This window comes from Gorilla gorilla, chromosome 10, assembly GCF_029281585.2.
Source record: "Gorilla gorilla gorilla isolate KB3781 chromosome 10, NHGRI_mGorGor1-v2.1_pri, whole genome shotgun sequence".
NCBI classification, from domain to species: Eukaryota; Metazoa; Chordata; class Mammalia; order Primates; family Hominidae; genus Gorilla; species Gorilla gorilla.
Window position 1 is genome coordinate 108,184,973 of NC_073234.2, and position 23,284 is coordinate 108,208,256.

At 34.2% G+C, this 23,284-nt stretch overlaps 1 protein-coding gene across 1 annotated transcript in view; it reads right to left on the reverse strand.

Moving 5' to 3' along the window:
* EEA1 (early endosome antigen 1) overlaps positions 1–23,284 on the reverse strand; it is a 156,797-nt gene that overhangs the window by 25,203 nt on the left and 108,310 nt on the right. Inside the window, exons 14-21 of the mRNA XM_031016666.3 lie at positions 21,644–21,847; positions 18,530–18,730; positions 15,289–15,402; positions 13,582–13,737; positions 11,319–11,458; positions 4,686–5,016; positions 3,882–3,983; positions 1,169–1,363 (exon numbers count right to left, since the gene is read on the reverse strand). Of these exons, the coding sequence (XP_030872526.2) occupies positions 1,169–1,363; positions 3,882–3,983; positions 4,686–5,016; positions 11,319–11,458; positions 13,582–13,737; positions 15,289–15,402; positions 18,530–18,730; positions 21,644–21,847 (1,443 nt within the window). The remainder of the gene's footprint in view (positions 1–1,168; positions 1,364–3,881; positions 3,984–4,685; positions 5,017–11,318; positions 11,459–13,581; positions 13,738–15,288; positions 15,403–18,529; positions 18,731–21,643; positions 21,848–23,284) is intronic.

The following is a 23,284-nucleotide window of genomic DNA, read 5'->3' on the forward strand; positions in this document are numbered from 1 at the left end:
CATGTTGACTTTTGATTATATATGGTAAGAAAAACAAAAGAATAGACACATTTGTCTACTCTTGGTTGTATTATTAAAGAACTACTATTTTGTAAAGCAGCATAATAATAGCTACAAAAACAGTGGTCAACATAAAATGTGTATTTTTGATTGTTTTAATTTACATACTTTGTACTTTAGCAGTATGACAGCCAACTCTTAATGGCATGATATATTTAGTTTATTCTACATAGGAGGGATTCTACTATCTTCTCCATAGACCAATTAACATGGACATACTAACAGTAGAGAAGGAACTCATTGTGCTCAAATATTTCATATTAAGTATAATCCATTTTTACCAACTCTTGGTCTGGACAAGTATTAAAACACTTAAGAATAAAAAATATGCTCAATAATAAATTAGAATAGATTTGGAAATGGAAACCATTACGGTGTAACTTAAAATATTAATAATTAAAACCATATGAAGCTTTACACTAGTGAATGTTTTTAAGATATCCCACTTCGTAATTTTTGTTCTTAGCCCTTAATAAGAATGATTTATTTTAAATTCCTTTAAATTTTTCTAATACGCTATGAATGTTGCATAAATTATTTCCTTAAGTGTTACATTATTATTATTATTTTTTTTTTTTGAGACAGAGTACCTCTGTCGCCCAGGCTGAAGTGCAGTGGCATGATCTCAGCTCACTGCAACCTCTGCCTCCTGCCTCAGCTTCCTGAGTAGCTGGGATTACAGGAATGCACCACCACGCCCAGCTAATTTTTGTATTTTTAGTAGAGACGGGGTTTCACCATGTTGGCCAGGCTGGTCTTGAACTCCTGACCTCAGGTGATCTGCCTGCCTTGGAGTGCTGAGATTACAAGCGTGAGCCACTGTGCCCGGCCAGTTATATATTATTTTTAATAAGATAGTTTCATGTCTATCAAATGATTAGTACAATAATTTTAAATAACAATTATCTGACAACAGAGTTATAGTGAATGAAATCCAGACCCAGGTATTTGATAATATAATCAAATGCTTTCATATATTAAACTTAGAAAAAAATTAGCTTATGTAAACTTTTCAATGTTGCAACTTATCCATCTGTATTAATCATCATACTATTTTCTTAATTGCCAAGTTTTTCTTCCTATAAAAAGTAAACAAATATATCACTACCTTCTGTAAAACAGCAATTTTAAGCTCTCCTTGGAGTGCTTCAATTTGTTTTTTCTTCTGTTCACTTGATTGCTTTAGCTCATTTATGTTCCCCTGAAGTTGTTGCTCTTCTTTTTCGTTTTGTTTTAAAGTATTCTGGGCCTGTATAAGTTGTTCCTGCATTGAATTGAGTTCCAATTTCAACTGATGAGAAGCCTGAAAGAAAAAAAAAAATCTATTTAGCCTTCATTTGTTCATTCAAAAGACGATGTACTGAGTAACTAGAAAAAAAAATCTATTTAGCCTTCATTTGTTCATTCAAAAGACAATTTACTGAGTAACTACTACACTCCAGGCACTACTCTAGGAAGAAATTACTGAGGCTGTTGGCTACAGAAAATTAGTAAAGATACCTGCCCTCATATTGCTTTCATAACCAACACTATTCACTATTAGGTGACATGCTGGATTAATCTGTATTATTTTTTTAACACTACCTTTCTTTTTAACTTATAATTGTATTGTTACAGCTTGTAAATGATCTACATTAGTATTCTCTTGTATTACGGAAAATAGGTATGTCAACATCAATGTCTAAATTGTTGGATGTCAATTGTCTTTCAAGAATATTCTCGGCCAGGCACGGTGGCTCACACCTGTAATCCCAGGACTTTGGGAGGCTGAGGCAGGAGGATCACGAGGTCAGGAGATCGAGACCATCCTGGCTAACACAGTGAAACCCCATCTCTACTAAAAATACAAAAAAATTAGCCTGGTGTGGTGGCAGGTGCCTGTAGTCCCAGCTACTCGGGAGGCTGAGGCAGGAGAATGGTGTGAACCCAGGAGGCAGAGCTTGCAGTGAGCCGAGATCGCGCCACTGCACTCCAGCCTGGGCAACAGAGCAAGAGACTCCATCTCAAAAAATAATAATTAAAAAAAAAAAATTCTCATATGCCACTAAGCCTGTTGGCCACAGTTGTCACAAAGAATAGCTCTATAGTAACTATGATAAAAACAAAATCACTTTTGACAAAATACATTTAGTATCTGTCTGATGACATTAAATTACACTGCACAGGCCAGGTGCTCACGCCTATAATCCCAGCACTTTTGGAGGCCAACGCGGGCAGGTTACTTGAGGTCAGGAGCTCGAGACCAGCCTGGGCAACATGGTGAAGGCTGTCTCTACTAAAAATACAAAAATTAGCCAGGCGTGGTGGCAGGCACCTGTAATCCCAGCTACTTGGGAGGCTGAGGCAGGAGAATCGCTTGAACTTAGGAGATGGAGGTTGCAGTGAGCCGAGATTGTGCCACTGCACTCCAGCTTGGCTGACAGAGCGAGACTCTGTTTAAAATAATAATAATAATACACTGTAGAATAGTTACCTCATTTAGAGATCTGGGGCATATTTTACTACTACCTTGTTTGTACAATCCACTAGGATATGTTTCTGTTCAAATTCAGACATCATACAGAAGTCACACTGAGGTTCCTCTGTCACCAAGGTAAACCACTATTATCTCCCACCCTCCAACCAAAATCATGTTTTCATGTTCTATGCATATTTTACTAAGAACCTAGCATTACATTCAAGCATTTGACCATATCGAAAGTTACTTTTGAAAAAATGTTAGTGTTATATATAGACATCTCAGCTTATCTCCACAATGAATAGCAAAATATTTTTATGCAAAACAGGAGTCAGAGAGTATGACAATAAGGATGATATATGATATAACCAATGATAAAATAATAACTAGCATGAGCATTTACTTTATTATAGTCAGTGTACTGAGTACTTTAAAGATATTAACCCATTTATTTCTCACAATAACTCTATCACATAGATTCATATAGACTCTATCATACAGAAACTAGAGCACAGAGATTAAGTATTCGGTCTAAAAGATGGCGAAATGGCATAGCTAATAAATGGCATAGCCAGGATATAAATTTGAACAATCTTGATTCAGAACTTGGGCATGAAGCAATTATAATTTTGCTACTTACATGGCTGGCATCTACAACACAAGTCTGCTTTCAATCAACAACTAGAATACAATCACATCAAATACTTGTCAGTACTATGTCTTGCTCCTTTATCAAATCAGATTTTCTAGAAAGTTGCATACCTGGACTCTAGCAGCTAGCAGGTATGGCTTCAGAGAGCAACAACCATATATTATACCCATGTGTTTACTCATTTGCTTGTCTGTTTTTGCTGGAAACAATAGAAGCATTAACCACAGAAAAATATTTTGGTTGTTCTACAACCATTATCAAGTATACATTAGTATGTGTATAAATGTCCATGAAATAAAGAGCCATAAAGAGTCCATGAAATAAAGGTCATTTCTATAGAAAGCCTTTTAAGATTTTTTTTTTTAACCATAAAAATGGTCCTTAACCCTGTAGTTAGCTGACTCAATTTTCTACCTTTATTAATTATATTTCTTTATTTGGGTCTTTGATTATAAACTAGCTTAAGTCTTTTTAATAGTAGGCAAAATACAAATAACAATTTTAAACTATATATATGATTTGTTACATTTCAGAGAAATAAACCTATGACCTAAATATCAGTATGAAAATGCTTATTTTTCTTAAAACTATAAAAAAAATTATCTGTGGAAATGCCCCCAAGAACAAACATGCTTTATATATTTATTTGAAAATATAAAGACCTTACTATATTTTACAGATTTTATGTTACAGAAAAAAAAAAAATCTTACCTCCTTCTCTTTTTCAAGTAACTTTTTCAGTTCCTTCTGTTCCTTAAGTGTGTTTTCCATCTGCACTTGAAGTTGATGCTTTAATTCTTTGCAAGTTTTTTCCTTAAAAAAAATGAAAACTATATTACATAAAAAATATTTGTAATAACCTTAAGAAGTTTAGTTTATAACCTTAGTAAGATACACATGAAGAAATAAACTAAAATTATGATGAGCTAAGATGAGACAGGATCATCCATTTCAATGATAAAACTAGGAAAATATTACAGAAGTAATGGAGGAGGGACAACAAAACACTAAGGGTTTTGATCATCAACCAAGTCACAATGGCATATTTTAAACATTAAAATGATATCTTAGAACACTTTAGAAATCACATTTTATGTCACACAATTCATTATAATTAACTTGCCACACTACTTTTATAGCAATGGGCTTCAAGAAAATGGAAGCAAGAAAACTTAGAAAACAATAAATTAAGAAATGATCACAAGAGGAAAAGTGTACAGATAGAAAATGTTTTCTCCAAACAGAAAAGAACATAACAACACACATGAGAAAGACTGATATTCAACTGAAAATATTCTTGGCCTTTAGAAAATGGCGTGCACACAGGTGCATACACACACATTATTATCTTGGGCTTCTTCTCAGGTTAAGCAATCCCAATTAATTTCCTCATAAGAACTACTTTAAACTATTTAAATGTGGAAAGAAAAGCAAACTGTGAATTAAGCAGAAAAATCAGTACATTTTAAATAAAATAATCACTTCTACCTAAGAAAGTAAATGTAAACTACTAACCAAGTCTAATATAGCGGCTTTTCCTTTCTGATTCTCCTTTTCAAATTCACTTTTAGAGTTTTTCAAAGAATCAGAAACTTTTGATAGTTTGTCCTTTACTGTAGAAAGCTCTGTCATTAAAGCTTCTTTCTCCATTTTCACTTTTTGTAGTTCTGTTACTGTTGTTTGAATTCTGTTATTCAATTCCTCATGCTGAATCTTTGCTTCTTGACTTAAAGTTTCAAATTCTTGTTTCAGGATTTTTTTTTCTTCCTCTTGCTTGGTAAGCTTTTGCTTGATACTTTCAAGGGCTTCAGATTTTTTCTGTAGATCCAATCTTGTACTGGACACTCTAAATATTTAAAAAACAACCTTTTTAAATAACACATAATTTACCACTTCTAATTTACCATTCAAAATTAATCACAAACAATTACTGAGTTCTGAAACTTTTTTGTATAGTTCACAAGTAAAAATAATTTAATTTCATAAAATCGCACCACTGAAAAATACTTTAGAACATCTCATTTGATCATTTAACAGATGTAGATTATTTTTCCCAAGTCAAATAAGTTAGTAGTGAAGACAAAACTATCTAAGCTTCCTGACTTAATCCATTTTTGTCCGCCACAACTAATCCCGAGGAAAAAAACTATGTATCACAGACCCTCTAGTCTATAACAGCCAGAAACGTTTTTCCATAAAGAATCTATTCATTATGTTAGTTCTCCAACACAGAGAGAACTTTGTCTCTTTCCTTGAAAACATGAAACACGTTATGTGTGACAGTTCTTAGGCTTCAAAATATTTATGGTTAACCCAGAAAAAAATCAAAGTAAGAAAATTAAAAAAAATTTTATTTACAATATAGAGGGAAGACAAATGATTTACTTTAACCCTAGAACCTAGCAGATTATACAAAGGATTTGTTATCATTTGTTCCTTAATATAGGTCTCTTATACATGAATGAAAAAAGCAACAAGAATGAAGAAATAAAGTTATAGCTTTAGAAAGCTATAGACTTTTATTGTTTTCATAAAAGGAACTATGCAAATTATACAGCAAAACCCTCAATACACTATAAATAACAGCCATTTTAAAAGTCAAAACCAGATGCTAAGTAACAGTATTTCTAGAATGCACACTAGTTCCAATGTAATCAGAATAAATTTGTAACCAATAAAAATAAGTCAACAATATGTTAAAGGGAGGTTGTTAAAAGATGTACTAATAAAGTATTTGAAATTGTGTATTAATACTATATCAAAACTGTATTTATACCTCGAAATCTAATTTTTTAGTTCTAGAAACACACTTTTACCTCCTAAAAAATAGCTGGAAAAGATGTTAAAGCTTAATAGGTTCACAAGATATTATTCCTCCTTGATTTTTAAAGGTCCAAATGGAAAAGTCATTATACTAATATTATTTTACATTTTAATATAGTTAAAATCCCTGTTAAGCAACCTTAGAATTAAGACTTGATATATTTATTTACTATGCTGCTTAACTTTTTCAAAATTAATTACAAAATCATAAGACTATGTGAATCAAAGAAAGCAAAACAGAAATAGAGGCTTACATAGTCACTGTGACACTTCTTATTTGTTTTTTTTTTAAGTAACTAAAGGAAGAAATAAACAAGTCCACAATCATAGTTGGAAACTATAATATCTCTTTTTAGAAACTGATAGAACAACCAGAGGAACAAATTGGCAAGAATATAGACAATAAGAACAGCACTGTAATTGTTATTTATAGCCACTCCACCCAATAACACAGAGTACATATATGTGCACATGAAAAATTAATTATGATAAGCCATATGCTGGGCCTTAAATAAGACTTACTTTCAAAAGTTTGAATTTTACCAAGAATGTTCTCTGACCACAATAAAATTAAATTAGAAATTAGGGCCAGGCGCGGTGGCTCACGCCTGTAATCCCAGCACTGTGGGAGGCCAAGGTGGGTGGATCACAAGGTCAGGAGATCGAGACCAACCTGGCTAACACAGTGAAACCCCCATCTCTACTAAAAATACAAAAATTAGCCAGGCATGATGGCAGGCACCTGTAATCCCAGCTACTCGGGAGGCTGAAGCAGAAGAATCGCTTGAACCCAGGCGGCAGAGGTTGCAGTGAGCCGAGATCACGCCACTGCATTCAAGCCTGGGCGACAGAGTGAGGCTCCGTCTCAAAAAAAAAAAAAAAAAAAATCAGTAACAATAATATACCTAGGAAAGCCTCAATATTTGGAAAGTAAACATACTTATAACCTACACATTAAAGAAGGAATCACAAAGGAAATCAGAAAATATATTAAACTGCAGAGGAATGAAAATACATTGTAAGATGGGAGGGAAACATTGGGTGTATAAATGTAAGGGGGCCCTCAAAAAGGGGAGCCCTGTATCCTGTTATTTGGGCTAAGCCCTGGGCTCATGGGTGGGGTTTAGTCAAAGTCTCTATATGTTTATCTGATATAAGAGCAGAAGAGACCCCAGCCCTCCTTGCCTAGGTAGTACTCCAGAAATGTGAGAAGACCTCAGAGGAGAAATGTATGTACAAAGTACATAGGCAAGAAAGATCTTAGTCTTAAAGGTTTTCCTACCCCAATAGGATGTGGGAGCCCTGTAAGTGAATTCTGAACCATGAGATTAGAACATAGAATGAAAATGGGTCCACTTCCATTGGGCCCATTGGAAACAGAAAGAACCATTGGGCCTGCAGGGTTTTTGAGGAAGAGAACAAAAGCCATCTCGGAGATGATCTTCATGGACTGATGCCTGCATTCTAGAGATAATGATGAACCATTTGGTTGGTAATGTAATGGATCAGATATGCTCCTCAAATACCTAGGCACTGGAAACTACCGTGAGGAGGAATGCCACCTGAGGCACAAGATGCAATTCTATAACCTCCGATTCAAAGCATCAGGACCCAATTTACTAGATATGAAAATGAGAATATTTTCACCATCATATCCCCAAACAAGGATGAAAACCATGAAGGTGTGAAACAACTTAATCATCAACTCTGATGGGTTTTATTTCACCTTTCTGAAGAGGACTTTTCTCAGGTTCTTAGTCTCTACCTTTACTACTGGAACAGTCAAGAGCCCTCATCCCCTTGACACAAGTCAAGTCCATCAACTCAGTCAGAGCAGGTGATTTGATGTTTAAAGACAAAATGTACTCAAATGTAACCAGTTATATGAAGACATTCAAATGAATTGGGTGGAACTGATTTTTATCCATCAAAATAATGGTGAGTGATGTGTTCATTGAAGATCTCATCATGGCAGGACCCAAATTCAGCATCAACATCAAGGATAAGCTGGGCAAGAGACTAATTCTACCTTGGGAGTGAAGGAATGATGCTGCAGCTAAGCACTTCTATGGCTATATATGTTCAGAAGCACATGCCCATTCTGCCACCAGAGACATCTGAAATTTCATATACTAATAAATCATATAGGTCCCAATAACTTCTAAACCAATCCACCCTTATACTCAGAGCTGCCATGAATCCATTGAGCACTTTAGTGCAAATTAGAAAAAAGATACCCTCCTTCAAGATAATTTATTCCATCTGTGGCAAAACTGTCATAATACACTGATTTTATTAGAATAAGGCTACATACTACCATCCGCAGAAATCTTACGTCTAGCATTGACAAGTGAAAAGTGGGTAACTGAAAAAAAGAAACAGATACTACAAAATGTAGACAGACACAGAGACGCTTTCACATGTAAAAGCTATTTAAAAAAGCAAAGTAATAAGGTCTAAAGATGGAAACAATAAAGAGGAGAAATAAATAAGATAGAAAACTGACAAAATTAAATCAAAAGCTTTTTACAATAGTCTGATAAAACTGATAAATCTCTAGTTAAATTGATTTTTAAAAAGACAAATTACCATGATTAAGAATAAAGGAGGAACACTACTACAGATCCTAACAGACCTTAAAAGTGTAATATTATGAACAACTGCCAATAAACTTGAAGTTTAGAGGAAATGAACCCATTTCTGAAAGACACAATGTACCAAAACTGACTCAAGAAAAAAAAATCAGGAAATTAGAATAGCTCTATGTCTATTAAATGAATTGAACCCCAAATGAAACAACCCAGAAAGAGAACTCTAAGCCTAGCCAGTTCACTAGTGAATTCCATCAAACGTTTAAGAAAAAATAATATCCATCTCATACAAACTATTTCAGAAAGGAGAAGAAGAGGAAATACTTCTCAATTCCTTTTTAAGGCCAGTATAACTCTGATATCAAAACCTGACAATGATATTAAAAGAATACTACAGACCAATACCCCTCATAAATATATGAAACATTTTTAACAAAGTATTATCAAATCAAAAACAGCAATATATAAAAAGGTAATACGGCATGGTCAAGTGAATTTATCCCAGGAAAGCAAGGTTGGTTTAACAGTAAATCAATCAATGTAACTGACCATATTTAACAGAATAAAACAGAAAATCCATATGATCACATCAACAGATACAGGAAAAAAGGTGATAAAATTCAATCCAAGCACGGTAATTTTTCTTTTTTAATAATTTTTTTTTTTTTTTTTGAGACGGAGTCTCGCTCTGTCACCCAGGTTGGAGTGCAGTGGCACTGGAGTGTGGTGGCGTGATCTCGGCTCACTGAAACTTCTGCCTCCCAGGTTCAAGCAATTCTCGTGCCTCAGCCTCCCGAGTAGCGAGATTACAGGCGCGTGCCACCATCCCCTGCTGATTTTTGTATTTTTAGTGGAGACGAGGTTTCACCCTGTTGGCCAGGCTGGTCTCGAACTCCTGACTTCAGATGATCTGCCTGCCTCAGCCTCCCAAATTTCTGGGATTACAGGCATGAGCCACAAGGCCGATAATTTTTTTTTTATATATAACTAGGTATCAAAGGTAATGTCTTCAATCTGATAAAGGGAATCTCAGAAAAACCTACAGCTAACCTCAAACTTAATGATGAAACATTTAATATTTCCTGCCTAAGATTAGAAATAATGCAAAGATATTTGCCATTACTATTTACATTCACAATGTTACTGGATGTCCCAGCCAGCAAGAAAAAAAGATATAAAAGGCCTATAGGTTGGAAAGGAAGAAGCAAATTTGTCTCTATTCACAGATAACATGAATGTCTAGTTAGAAAACATCGAGAACTCTACAAACAACAACTAAAACTAAAAAGTAAATTGAGCAAGGTTATAGGGCAGAAAAGTCAATATATATTTAAAAATTCTATTTTTATGCTAGTCATAAGTGGAAAATTAAATTTAAAAAACAATTACATTTAAAATAGCATTAAAAAAATACTCAGGAATAAATTTAACAAAAGATGTACAAGATGTCTATGTTAAAAACCATAAAATACTGCTCAGAGAAATTAAAGAAGGCCCAAGTAGATAAAGAGACATATGTTTGTGTATTAGAAGACTCAATGTTGTTAAGATGTCACTTCTCCCCAAATTGATTTATAGTTTCAAGGGAATTCTAATCAAAATACAACAGTTTTATGTGTAGACATGTACAAGTTAATACAAAAATGTATATGGAAAAGCAATGAACTTACAAGAGTCAAGACAATCTTGAAAAATAATAAAGGTGAAGGATTAATATCTAATATCATAAAGCTACATTAAAAATATACCATTTTATGGTATATTAAAAATATCTTCTGGTTTCTTTTGTGTGTTATGCCACACCAACTTAGCTACATTTATGACTTTCAATATCATAATTATGATATTAGATACTATGATATTAGGTACCAATACCATGATACTGTTGTCAGGATACCATATAGACACATAGACTGTGGTTGTCTACAGGAAAAGGATAAGGAAGGTACTGACTAGAAGGGCAAGTGAGAAAACTCCTGGAGTGATGACAATGTCCTATATGGTGCTGTGGCTAGATCCATAGATACACAGAATATACACTGATTAAAACTCAAAGTACATCTGTAAAATCTGTGCATTTAACTATGTGTGAATTTCGCATCAATAATAAAAACAAGAAGGCACACTGGTTTTTGTGTTTCCTTTGTCTTCATAAACATAGACAATCTGCCAAAACGCATCACAAAGCTGAGGTCTTTTTTTTTTTTTTTTTCTTTTTGAGATAGAGTATCACTTTGTCGCCCAGGCTGGAGTGCAGTGGTGTGACAGCCTCGACCTCCCAAGCTCAAGCAATCTTGCTATGCTACCCAGGCTGAGAAGATCACTTCTTATAAGAAAGAATCCATTCCCTATTTGGTATAGCTAGAAGGCTAACTACTTTTGGGTAACACATAAATATCCCCGAATTTTTTAATTTTACAGTAATTTATTCAAATTTGTGAACAACATAAAACAAGGTTTATGCCAGAGAAATGAGCACCATATCATTGTTGAAAAGAAACCGGATGACCCAAATTTTATAAAACTAAGTTTTCAGTCCTTTCTAGAGAAGTTTAACCCTATTATGATGGCTTTATTTTTTCATTCACATTAACATCAGTTTATAAAATCAACACAAAATAAATATCTAATAAGTCTTTTAGCACTACGATAGCAAAATTTAAATCTGAAGGAAATTTTAATACTTAGTTCATAATCTTTTCCCTTAATTTGTAAGTAAAGTGGTTTAGCTTACATTTCCTTCTCCATTTCAAGTTGTTTACTCAATTCTGTGGCTCTGAGCTCTAAATCTGTGTTCAGCTGTCTTTGCTGTTGTAGATCTTGCAAAGCCTGCTCCTTGCTTGCTTTAACTTCAAGACTATCAGCTTCTAGTTTCTATGAAAGAAATATGATATGGCAGCCATTTTAATATTAGTAATTATCAATCTATTATTAAATACTATAACATTTTTGTTTATATTCAAACAGGTGTGACATACAAAAAAATAAAATATTTATTATAATAAAAAACATATTCTGAAACCATTACTAAGGGTGTTATTTATTTTAAAATCTTTCAGAAGACCCAGCAGAAAGCTTTATACATGATAGACTGCCACTAAGTGTTGATGTTTAAAATTAATTCTGGGCTGGGCGCGGTGGCTCACACCTGTAATCCCAGCACCTTGGGAGGCAGAGGCAGGCAGATCACTTGAGGTCAGAAGTTCGAGACCAGCCTGGCCAACATGGTGAAACCTTGTCTCTACTAAAAAAAAAAAAAAAAATACAAAAATTAGCCGGGGTGGTGGCCGGTGCCTGAAGTCCCAGCTACTCAAGAGGCTGAGGCAGAAGAACGGCTTGAACCTGGGAGGCAGAGGTTGCAGCGAGCTGAGATCGCACCACTACACTCCAGCCTGGGCAACAGAATGAGACTCCATCTCAAAAAAAAAAAAAATTAATTCTGAATGAAACAATCAACTTAAACATAGAAACATAAATAGTTATTATCTCAGTAAAAGTTATTAACTCAAGTATGAAAAAATAAGTTAACAGGTTCACTGATCTACTCACTTAAAACATATTATCTTTTATAGTCACAGTTAAAAACACTGATGTAATTATAAGATATTTAAAACTAAAATGAAGTTCTCATGTACTCCTTCTCATTAACACCTATTGATCCTAAATATAAAGCCAATTAAGTTCCTGATTTTGCTTCTTTAATCTCTTGGACTAGATGACACTTCAGAATATAGTTTGCATCTCACATGTATACATGTAATTATGTGTGTATTTTTACAAACTTACAAAATCAAACTGTTGAATATAAGTTTGAAAAGCTTTACAGAATGCATTTCCTTGCAGTGGTAGTGATTTTGCACACTAAATATTTTATAAACTGATTGGTATCTGTAGCCCTTACCATTGACCTACACTGAAAATATTCATTAAATAAAAGATATTTGATGTAGCTAAATTAATTATACATGTCTATATAAAAAATATGATACTCCCTAAAATGATAATTACAAAGTGTTAGAGCTGATAATCACAATAAAAACTCAGTTCTAAATAATCACTATTTTTAATAAGTACCCAAACAGAATTCTCATTAGACACTTTTCAGTAAAATAATACTTCTGTTATTTTTAACCATGCCTAAAGTACCTTGCCTTTGCTATTATCGTTTGTCATAAAGAAAAAGGAACCTATAAACAGAATTGTAAATGTAATTATTTCCCCATACTATATTGGTATGTATGTACATATATTCATTTCATGACTCTAAACTTATACACACACGCTTCACCGGGTTGAGGAAGTATAAGTTACATATATAGTAACTTGAGAAGTTTTTGTTTAACTGATAGTAGCTCAATTTTTTAAAATTTATTATTATTTTTTTTTTTATTTTTAGCCAAAGGCAGTTAAGCAGCAAGCGGTTCTAATTTGAAGGACACAAAAACTCAGGTCAAATCCTTCTGAGATGTCTAATCATCTTATCTCTTCAGTAAATCAACACATTCATATGCAGTTGTGTTAAAGTAAGATGCAGTTTATCATAGTCTCAATGTGTTTTTAAATTAGAAGCAAAATCCAAAGGGTATAAAGTTCTAAAAAGGAAAAGTCTACCATATCTGAAATGTGATATTGGAGTAAGTTGGTAAGAGATGGAAGGATGAAGGAACAGAAGAGACTTCACAACAAAAAACTGGTAAGTTCCTTGTAATGGTAGAGTAGATCCCTGGTTAGCTGTCTTTGGAAAAAGTAACACATTACAATGGAATCAGTATGTAAGTTGACTGTCATTTATAAAAGATGCCCATTAAGGGAGACGTTAAAAATAAAGATAGAATTCAAACTTAAGACATGAAAAATTACAAGCAATTTTTTAAAAATTTTATACCACAACTTCACCTTTCTTTGTTAACTAAAAATCTTTGATTCCATGTAGGTCATGAGATTCCATTGCTACTGAAGTAGAAAATATGACTAAATTCAACTTCTTTTATACAAACCTTAATTTGACCTTCTAGCTCTTCGGTTTTCTGTTCTAAAGAGAGGTATTTCTCTTTATATTCTTTAAGATGACTTTCCAGCTGACTGCAATGTTCCTGCTTGTCTTGTAACTTTGCAGTGACCTGATCCAACTGAGTAGTAATCTTATTTAACTCCTTTAGAAAAGTACAATTGAAGAAAACTTTGGTAAGGTTTACTATATTGTAGTGGCCAAATGTTCAACGTAAAATTGAAAACTCTAATTTTATTTAAAAAAATATTTGGAGTAAGAGCTCAGATAAATCTAATGATATATCAGAGGCTATACTTACCTACCAATATAAACGACATGAACTAAATTCTTGCATAGTCTGAGATCCTAAGTTTATATGTATAACAGTTTAATAACTTTTCAATGTTTATCTAGGAAGAATTATTTTAGGAGCCAAAACAGAATATTAGCCAGGCTAATAATAAAATAACACTTTTATATTATAATTAAATATTTTCAATGTTCAAGACACCAATTTTTTAAACTATTTTTAAAAAATATTACAGTGTTTACATTTATGATGCTTTTCAATTCATTTGGAATATCCAGTTGCACAAAAAAAAAACCAAATAAAAATTACTAGTAAATCTACTATGTACCAAAAGTAGGACACATACCAAATTTAACAGCAAACATTCCATTCAAATGAGTTTTTGGTAAAGGGTAAATATAGAAAACTGTTTTGTTCTGTTTTTTAACTTGATATACTTCTGTATTGTTTTTTAAAAAATGGACCAATAAAGCCAGGTGCGGTGGCTCACACCTATAATCCCAGCACTTTGGGAGGCCAAGGTGGACGAATCACCTGAGGTCGGAGTTTGAGACCAGCCTGACCAACATGGTGAAACCCTGTCTCTACTAAAAATACAAAATTAGCCAGGCACGGTGGCACATGCTTTTAATCCCAGCTACTTGGGAGGCTGAGGCAGGAGAATTGCTTGAACCCAGCAGGTGGAGGTTTCAGTGAGCCAAGATTACACCATTGCACTCCAACCTGGGTAACAAGGGCAAAAAACTCCATCTAAAAAAAAAAAAAAAGACCAATAACTAATATTACTCCCTGAATAACAAGTAAATTTTAAAAATTTCTACCAGTAAAAGCTAAGAAAAATCTACCAGCAACATTCACCGTGACCCTAAAGTAGGATGCTTCTATTCTACCAGAGTATTGCTTCTGTATTCCCTCCAGCTCCTCACTTCCTCCTATTCCCAAGAAAGGAGTAACTCTTATAACTGAGGTAGAATATATAGTGTTCTTTTCCTGTTTCCAAGTGGCAAGTACATTTGGGTCATGGTCCAGTCTACCTACTAAAAACAAATGTGGAGGTCTGCCCCTTCCAATCACCAACACTTGAAGGGATGGGGCAACAATTCAAAAGTTAGGAGTAAACATTACTGCTCTACACCAAGGTCTAGGCTAGGGGAGAAGGACAATATCAGGAAACCAACCACAGCTGCACACTAGTAGAAATTTATCAAAAACAAAGCTGTTATTTTTATCTCCATCTATGTGACCCCCACTTTTACTACTCAACTGGAACTCATGGAGAAATTAAGGGGGATAAGCAAGTCTATCACAAGATTATACAAAACTGGGTATCATCTTTACATGTTTGCAATTTATTTATCTACCAAAGCACTAGGTGATAGTATGAAATTGCATCTGTTTCCCTACCTGCTGTTTATCTTGTAATGCATTTTGAGCTGTGTCCAAATGATTCTGAAGATCAGCTCTTTGAGCAGTTTTTGCTGCTTCTGCTGATAGCAATAGTTCGGTTTTGGCTTTAATCTGTAACAACATTTACAAATTATTTAATTTATATTTAGTTCTTGATTTCCTCTTGCTTGAATGCACACTCCTTTTGTGACTAAACAAACTATTTAAAAATTAAGTCCTTGGCAAAAACATATGGATTTATATATTGAAAAATATGTACGTGAAAATCCCCAAAATAGGAATGATAGGGGAGAAGACTCCTAATAATGCTGGATAAATAATAAAAAGATAACCTTATGTGATTCCAAAACACTTTAGTATTCCTTTGCTAAGAAAGAAAAGGTACACTTTTTTTCCAGAAAAAGGCCACTGTATTTTCAGAAGTGAGTATCTGAAAGTCTACCACTATTATGATAAAGTAAATAACCATGCCCCAAAAAATGATTACTCCGAAGATACTCAAGAATTACAGAATTCAATGACTCAAAACAGCCAGACAACTGGCACTTTGTAAAATTCAGTATTCCCTGATAACTGCTCACTTAAAGGGTTTTATTTTTGATGCTCACAGTCAAAATATTAAATATTAAAAATTCAAGGCTGCCAATAAAATCAAACAAGCAAAAAGATCTATCTTGTTATCAAAAGTAACACTTTTAAGCGTTTGAATACCTTTAGTACAACTCACCTCGAATACGAAAAGCAAAAAATAGGCCAAGTGCGGTGGCTCACACCTGTAATCCCAGCACTTTGGGAGGCCAAGGCAGGCAGATCACAAGGTCAAGCGATCGAGACTATCCTGGCCAATGTGGTGAAACCCCGTCTCTACTAAAAATACAAAAATTAGCTGGGCATGGTGGCATGCACCTGTAGTCACAGCTACTCAGGAGGCTGAGGCAGGAGAATCGCTTGAACCTGGGAGGTGGAGGCTGCAGTGAGCTGAGATCGCGCCACTGCACTCCAGCCTGGTGACAGAGCAAGACTCTGTCTCAGAAAAAAAAAAAAAGAAAGAAAGAAAAGCAAAAAAGAAAATATATATGTAAAAACATGTATTTAAAATTAACATATTTTGAGAAAACAGTAAAAATGGGGGGTGCATTCTTTTAGCTGGTTGAAGAGAGGATCAATGAACATAAGAAATCTAAGATTTACATTGTATAGATAATACAAGCTGAAGGAAAAATTCAAATAATTTTTTCTCAATATCAAAATACTTAATTTTCACAGAAATAATAGTTACATCAAGGTATATACATCTACATTGATTTAAAGGTGAAAACTAAAGAAATCTTCCCTTTAAACAATACATAGTAAATCTATACTGATGAATATATAGCATAGACTACAAATATATTTTTGCAGAAGTCAGCTTTATTTACATATGGCATTTCATCTATCTGAGGAACCAAAAATTCATGAAATATTTTAACATATGATAATCACTCATGATCTTTTTTATACAGCATGCTTCAACTAATGTAATATATGTATATTCCAAAATCATGTAGCATATAAAGAAAGTTTGGGGGAAATTAAGTAATTGCTCCACTAGTTTGCCTTATTTTAGAAAGGCTTCTGATGGGGCGGGGGGGAGGAGGGGGGGGGCGGGCGCGGGAAATGTGGCTATTCATATAGCCAGCCCCTCTGTTTGCCCTTTTTATAGGCAATGACTAAGTACCAATTACTACAAGGCTACAATTGTTGCAAGTTTTGCATGAAAGGCCTTAAAACAGTAAAAGCAGTGAAGTGCCCTCATACATGTGCATAATAATGTACCTTGATGCTGTCTTGATCATGCACACAAGGAAGTACCGTGGAAGTAGAGATCAAAAGGTGTATTATGGAACTTTAAACTGAGAAACAGCTTAAAAGCCTCATTTGTATAGTTAAAGGAACGCTCCAGAAAAAAAATTACCTTAACAGTTAAGCTACAGCTGGCTACCGCTAATACCCTTTGGCTAAACACTTTTGGTTGACATTCTTTTATTAATAATATCACTTAAAGCACTAGGTTTTTCTCAGAGTCCTAATTCTCAAAAGAAAAGTAAGGCCATACATCCTACTTTATGAACTAACACTAGCTCATAAAGAAGTTAAAGTAGTTTTGAAAAAAGCCTCAAAAACTTAAAAAATATCTACAGGTAATATTTTTCAGAGTAATGGCAAAGAAGAAGTTACTGTCAAGGTGATAATGGGAGCAATGATAGTAACAAAAAAATGGGCTGATCTCATTGCTGGAACTAGTTCTGAAATGAATAGCAGTGGAAGAGCAATCTTTTGTAAAGGAAAGGAGCTTGCAATGCAGAAAGAATCACAGACTGTCCTAATATATTAGTTCATTCACATTGTCACTAGACTCCCATTCCCTCCTCATTCCCCTCCCCCTTACATTCGACATCCACATAACAGGTTATCTACCATATAACTCATCTAGCAAATAATTTTTTAAAAAAGAAAGAAATGTATATTCTCTCCAAGTTCTAATAAGTATGCCAGTTATATTATTATATTCCGTCTTTCCAGTGGAATCATTATCTTACAGTAAAATCAAGCCTTGAACTATTTCTATAAATTTCTATTCTATATCACAGAATAAGAAATCAATAGTAAGAATGGAGAAAAAATTATGTCTTACTGCTTACCCCATGATTGACTCATTGAGGAAGACTGCTATATAGAATTCTGAAAGAATACGGCACTATGTAAGGGAATTGTTTTTTTAATCAGAAGTCAGACTTTTAAAGGAAGATTTAAAAAATCAAAGTCAAAAAAATATTTAACATAGAAATCTAATGGTATAATATCTAACTAATTTGAATGTAAAAAACAATCATGGCATGATCAAAACAAGGAACATCTAAAAGATTTAGTGATTTCACTAGGTGTAGCTTGAGGACAGAGAGAGCGCACCTGAGAGCAAGAGCCAGAGACAGAGAGACAGAGACAGAGAGAGAGAGGGAGAGGAGAGAGGAAGAGTGAGAGGAAGGCAGAAGGGAGGAGGGAGGGAGAGACAGAGAGGGGGAGCAGGGGAGAAAGTCAAACAGGAAAGTTCAACAAATTATTTAGATATAGCCTTTATCTATTCCTATTTCAAATTTTTTTCAATTAATATGCAAGGCAAAAAAGAGATAGAAACAGAATTTAAAACATTTGACGGTCTAAAACTGGTACTTTACACAGACATTAAATTGAATATTACCTGTATGTCAAGCTGGGAGACCTTCTCCTTGCTTTCATTTAATTGACTATTTAATTCATTGACACTAGTTTCTAGGGAAAGGACACGGTCTTGTGCAGCTCTAAGATGTGCCTTCTGCTCTTGTACCTGGTCATGCAAATTCTCCTGGGCTTGTTTATGACTTTCTGACTGATTCTTCAGCTTCTCTGTTAGTTGAGTTACCTGTTATACAAGTAAGACTAATCGTGAAGTTCACAAATGACATAACAAAAATTCAGAAACCTAAATTTAAGAACCATGAGAATATTAAAGTGCTTTATGATAGTTTATCTCAAATTTTTTCAAGTAAAATTATTCACTTGCCAAAATATGTCAACATAGTATCTCAAATACCAAGAAATAACATTAAATTCAAAGACTGATATTACTTTTAAAATAATCTTTATTGAGCTATAATTTATATAAAATTCATTCAATTTAAGCTGTACAATTTGAGATTTGATGAATGCATACACTTATTTAACTAGCCATCACCACAATCAAGATAAAGAACATTTCCATTAGCCCAGAATGTTTCCTCATGCCCTTCTGCAGTCATTCCTCCCATCCCATCTCTAACTCCAGCCAATCACTGATTTGGTTAAGTAATAAATTTTCTTTATATATTCTGGGCATTTCTGAATTGTCAGATACACGTATTGCAAATGTTTCCTCCCATTCTGTGTTACAGCTTTTATTTTCATAATGGTATCTTTTGAAAAGCATACTTTTTTTTAATTTAGATGAAATCCAAGTCATTTGATATTTCTTTGATGTACCTTGCTTTTGAGTTCACCAAGCTTTTTGACCATGTTTTTAACCAAAAATTAAATTTTTTTCATTTGCATCCATTGAAATTTTAAAAATTAAAATTTTTTCAGCCAGTTTCTATTTTCCTCCTCCCCACCCTTCTGTGACATTAATTGTACTTATGCTACCTTACATAATACTATCCCATGGGTCACTAAGGTACTGTGTTTTTTTCCCCATCCTTTTTTCCCTCTGTACTTCATTGTGAACAGTTTCAACTGCCTTGTCTTTTACGTTCACTGATATTGCTTTCTACTTGCTTAATCTATTAAGTACATCCAATAAAATTTTCATTTCACGTATTTTTGTTTTATCTCTAAAAGTTCAATTTTTTTTATTTTTTTTTTTTACCATTTCTGTTTTTTTTCAAGAGACAGGGTCTCACTCCGTCACCCAGGCTGGAGTGCAGTAGCACAGTGATAGCTCACTCCCAGGCTCAAGTGATCCTTTCACTTCAGCCTCTAGAGTAGCTGGGATTACAGGCACAAGTTACTGCACCCAGCCATTTCCACTGCTATCTCCATCATTATAGTTTTTTGTTTCTATCCATAAGCATATTTGAAGAGCTGTTTTAAAGTACTTGTCTGGTGACTCCATCATCTCCTACTTCAGGGTCTGTTCCCACTGAATAATTTCTCTCCTCGTCATGGCTCACATTGTTTCTGTTTCTTCACATGTGTAGTAATCTTTTACTATTTATTGTGACCACTCTCGATTTTGTTGTCTTCTTTCAAAGAATGTTTTGTCCCAGCACGTATTTAATATTTTTGTGGTTCTACTGGATCCTTTTAAGGTCTTTTTTACACTTTGTAAGGTCAGGTGTATGGCAGCTTTTACTCTAGGGCTAGTTTAGCCTTACTCCCCTCCTAAGGTATGACATTTCTGATATGTCTACTGAATACTCCAAGTGTTCAACCACATCTTTCTTCTGATTGGCTGGAACCTGAACATCTTCCAGCCCTGTATAAGCACTAGTAATTTTTCAGCCTGTAGCTAGCTCCTTGATAGTATTCATTGGCCTCATAGAATCCCACTTTACAAGTACAAAACTTGGCATTGAACAAAGCCTCAAGTGAATTCCTAAGCAGATTTCTGAAGCTTTTTCTCTGTACTGCTCCTTCCTTTCTGGTATCCTACCCTACAAATTTGATCTGCCTTAACCTCCCCGAACTTCAGTCTCTCAATTTAATTTAATATCTCACATCCTCGGTTCAATAAGACCACCAGGCTTTCCTTAGATTCCCCCAAGCTGTGCCACAGTCTAGAAAATGTCTCTGGATCAAAAGTTAGTGTGGTCAAAGAGTTCATGTCACTTGCTTCTCTTCTCTCAGGGATCACAGTCCTGCACTGCCTATTGTCCAATGTCTGAAAACAGTAGTTTTGTACATTTTTTCCACTTTTCTTGGTGTTTATGGTAGAAGGGCTAAATAGGTATTAACTATCCCAATACGGCCAGAAACAGATTTATTTTAATTTATTCTTTAAAATGAATGCAGGGCTTCCTGACCATATTTATATGAGAAGCAACATCAAGTTGTATAGAACTAAAAACTAACCTAAAGAATTCTTCAAAACTAACTTTGAAATTTGGGGGGAAATCTGTTATATTCTAATTCTAAAATTAGAACAGTGATATGGCTTTCTGATACTTTGTTTTAAATATTTTCTCATTTAGATAATAACTCTCTTATTACACAATTCTTCCAAAAAAGCAACTGTAAATTCTTTTTTGTTTGAAAATGTATTTATCTAAATTTTATAAACTTTTCCTAAACTACATTTTAATGTTGGAACATTAAGGCAACTTATCAAAATTATTATTGGCTATACATGATGCAAAGGCATATACTTTATCAAAATATGTTACTGTTAAGTCTGTATATTAATCAATACACAGTAAAAACTAACACTTGATTAATATCTTCAATTTATGAATACATTTCATTATTCTTTTTTTTAAACATCACAAAATGCCATTAGGCAAGCATGCACTATTAATATTTCTGTTTTTCCAGTGAGCTAACAATGTAAAATGATTTATTCATAGTCACACTAACTTACATCCAGGGACATGAACTGAGAAATTTTCCTTTGTCAAATCATGTTAACTAACTTTCACTACAATAGTAACCTACCTCTTAAGGTACATGAGATGCTATTTGGCAAAAAATATATAACACTTAAAATGTGCTAAAAAGAGCAAGAATGAAGAATCATTTAAATAAAGCACTTAGTAAGACTTAGAGAGACAGAAGTAAATTTTAGAAATATATTTTACAAGCTTACTTGCTCCTGTAGTGTATGGTTTTTTTCTTGTAACTGGTTAAGAACAGCAGTCTCTCCTTCACCAGCCTGAATTTTTGCATAAAGATCTTCTCTTTCTTTTTCTAGTAATGAAATATTTTCTTTACTCTTCTGTAATAAAGCTTCAAGGTTCTGGATCTTTTGGTCTTTATCGCCAATTTGACGTAGAACTTGTTCCAAATCATTCTGTAAAGAATTGAAAACTACTACTTTAAGAATAGAGAACTTAAAAAGTTATTCCTCAAACATAAAATGACTAATAATAAATTCTATCACTCAAATACTCAGTCTTACATTTTTTAAAACTATTACATTTCAATATGGTAAATTTAGTTAAGTACTTAGAACTATATATTTAATAATATAAATCTATATCATTATAAGCTAGAATTTAACAAAAAACTCTCACTTAACCACGTTTTTTTTCTAACACTCTAATATGACCTCCTGCTACTACTCTTTTTCTGACCCTGATTTCAGACACATGAGACTCAATCTCATACTAGGCACACTCCCACCTCAAAGCCTTAGTGTACCAACTGTTCCTTTTGCCTGGAACTCTTCCCCCACAGAGTCATATAGTTTACTCCCCGTTCAACTGTTTGTTCAAACATCACCTTCTTAATTAGGACTACTCTGACCATTCCATTTAAAATTTCAGCCTTTCCCAATATTCCCTATCTTGGTTATCATTTTCTTTCCATAGTGCTTACTTTCCAACACACTAAATAATTTGCTTACATTGTCATGCTGATCTGCCTCACTCCAACCACCCCCCATTAAAATGTATACTCTAAAAAGGATTTTTGTGTCTCAGTCATTGATATATCCAAGATATTTGACACATGTTCTAAAAAAGTCACTGAATGAATAGAAAAATAAATGATTCCACTCTAAATCACATATACCTGCAGGCTCACTTCAATACCCCAAAAGAACTCTTCTATCGATATAGCAAGAGATCCCTCTTCTTTTACTTTCACACCACTCTGCTGACACAGACCCAGCAACCATGTGGTACTCTCATGATTTGTGCCAATATTAAAATATTTGAGATCAGTCACTTTCAAGCATACTTCTCATCCTTCTAAGCTTTGGTCAAATGACAAAAGGCAACCAAACCTCTAACTCTCAGTCTCTGTTCCTGCCACCGATAGATAACTCCTCTCTCTACATTCCACTAATCTGGAATCAGAATTCCAGGCCTAAGCTTCTTTCCATAAAAGTCACTCTGAGGGAGGGGAACATCACACACCGGGGCCTGTCGGGGGTTGGGGGCAAGGAGAGGGACAGCATTAGAGCAAATACCTAATGCATGCGGGGCTTAAAACCTAGACGACAGGTTGATGGATGCAGAAAACCACCATGGTACATATGTAACTATGTAACAAACCTGCTCATTCTGCACAAGTATCCCAGAGCTTAAAGTATATATATATATATATGTAAAGTCACACTGTTTTCAAACCTTAACTGAAATTTGATTCTCCCTTTACAGATGCCAATTCTCCCTCACCCCTCACCCTGCCCTGGTCGGTAATGTCTATTCCACTGGGCAAGTAGAGGAGGGTTACCTTTTCTTGGTATTTCACTGCCATTACTCTCTCCCTCATGTGAAAGCTT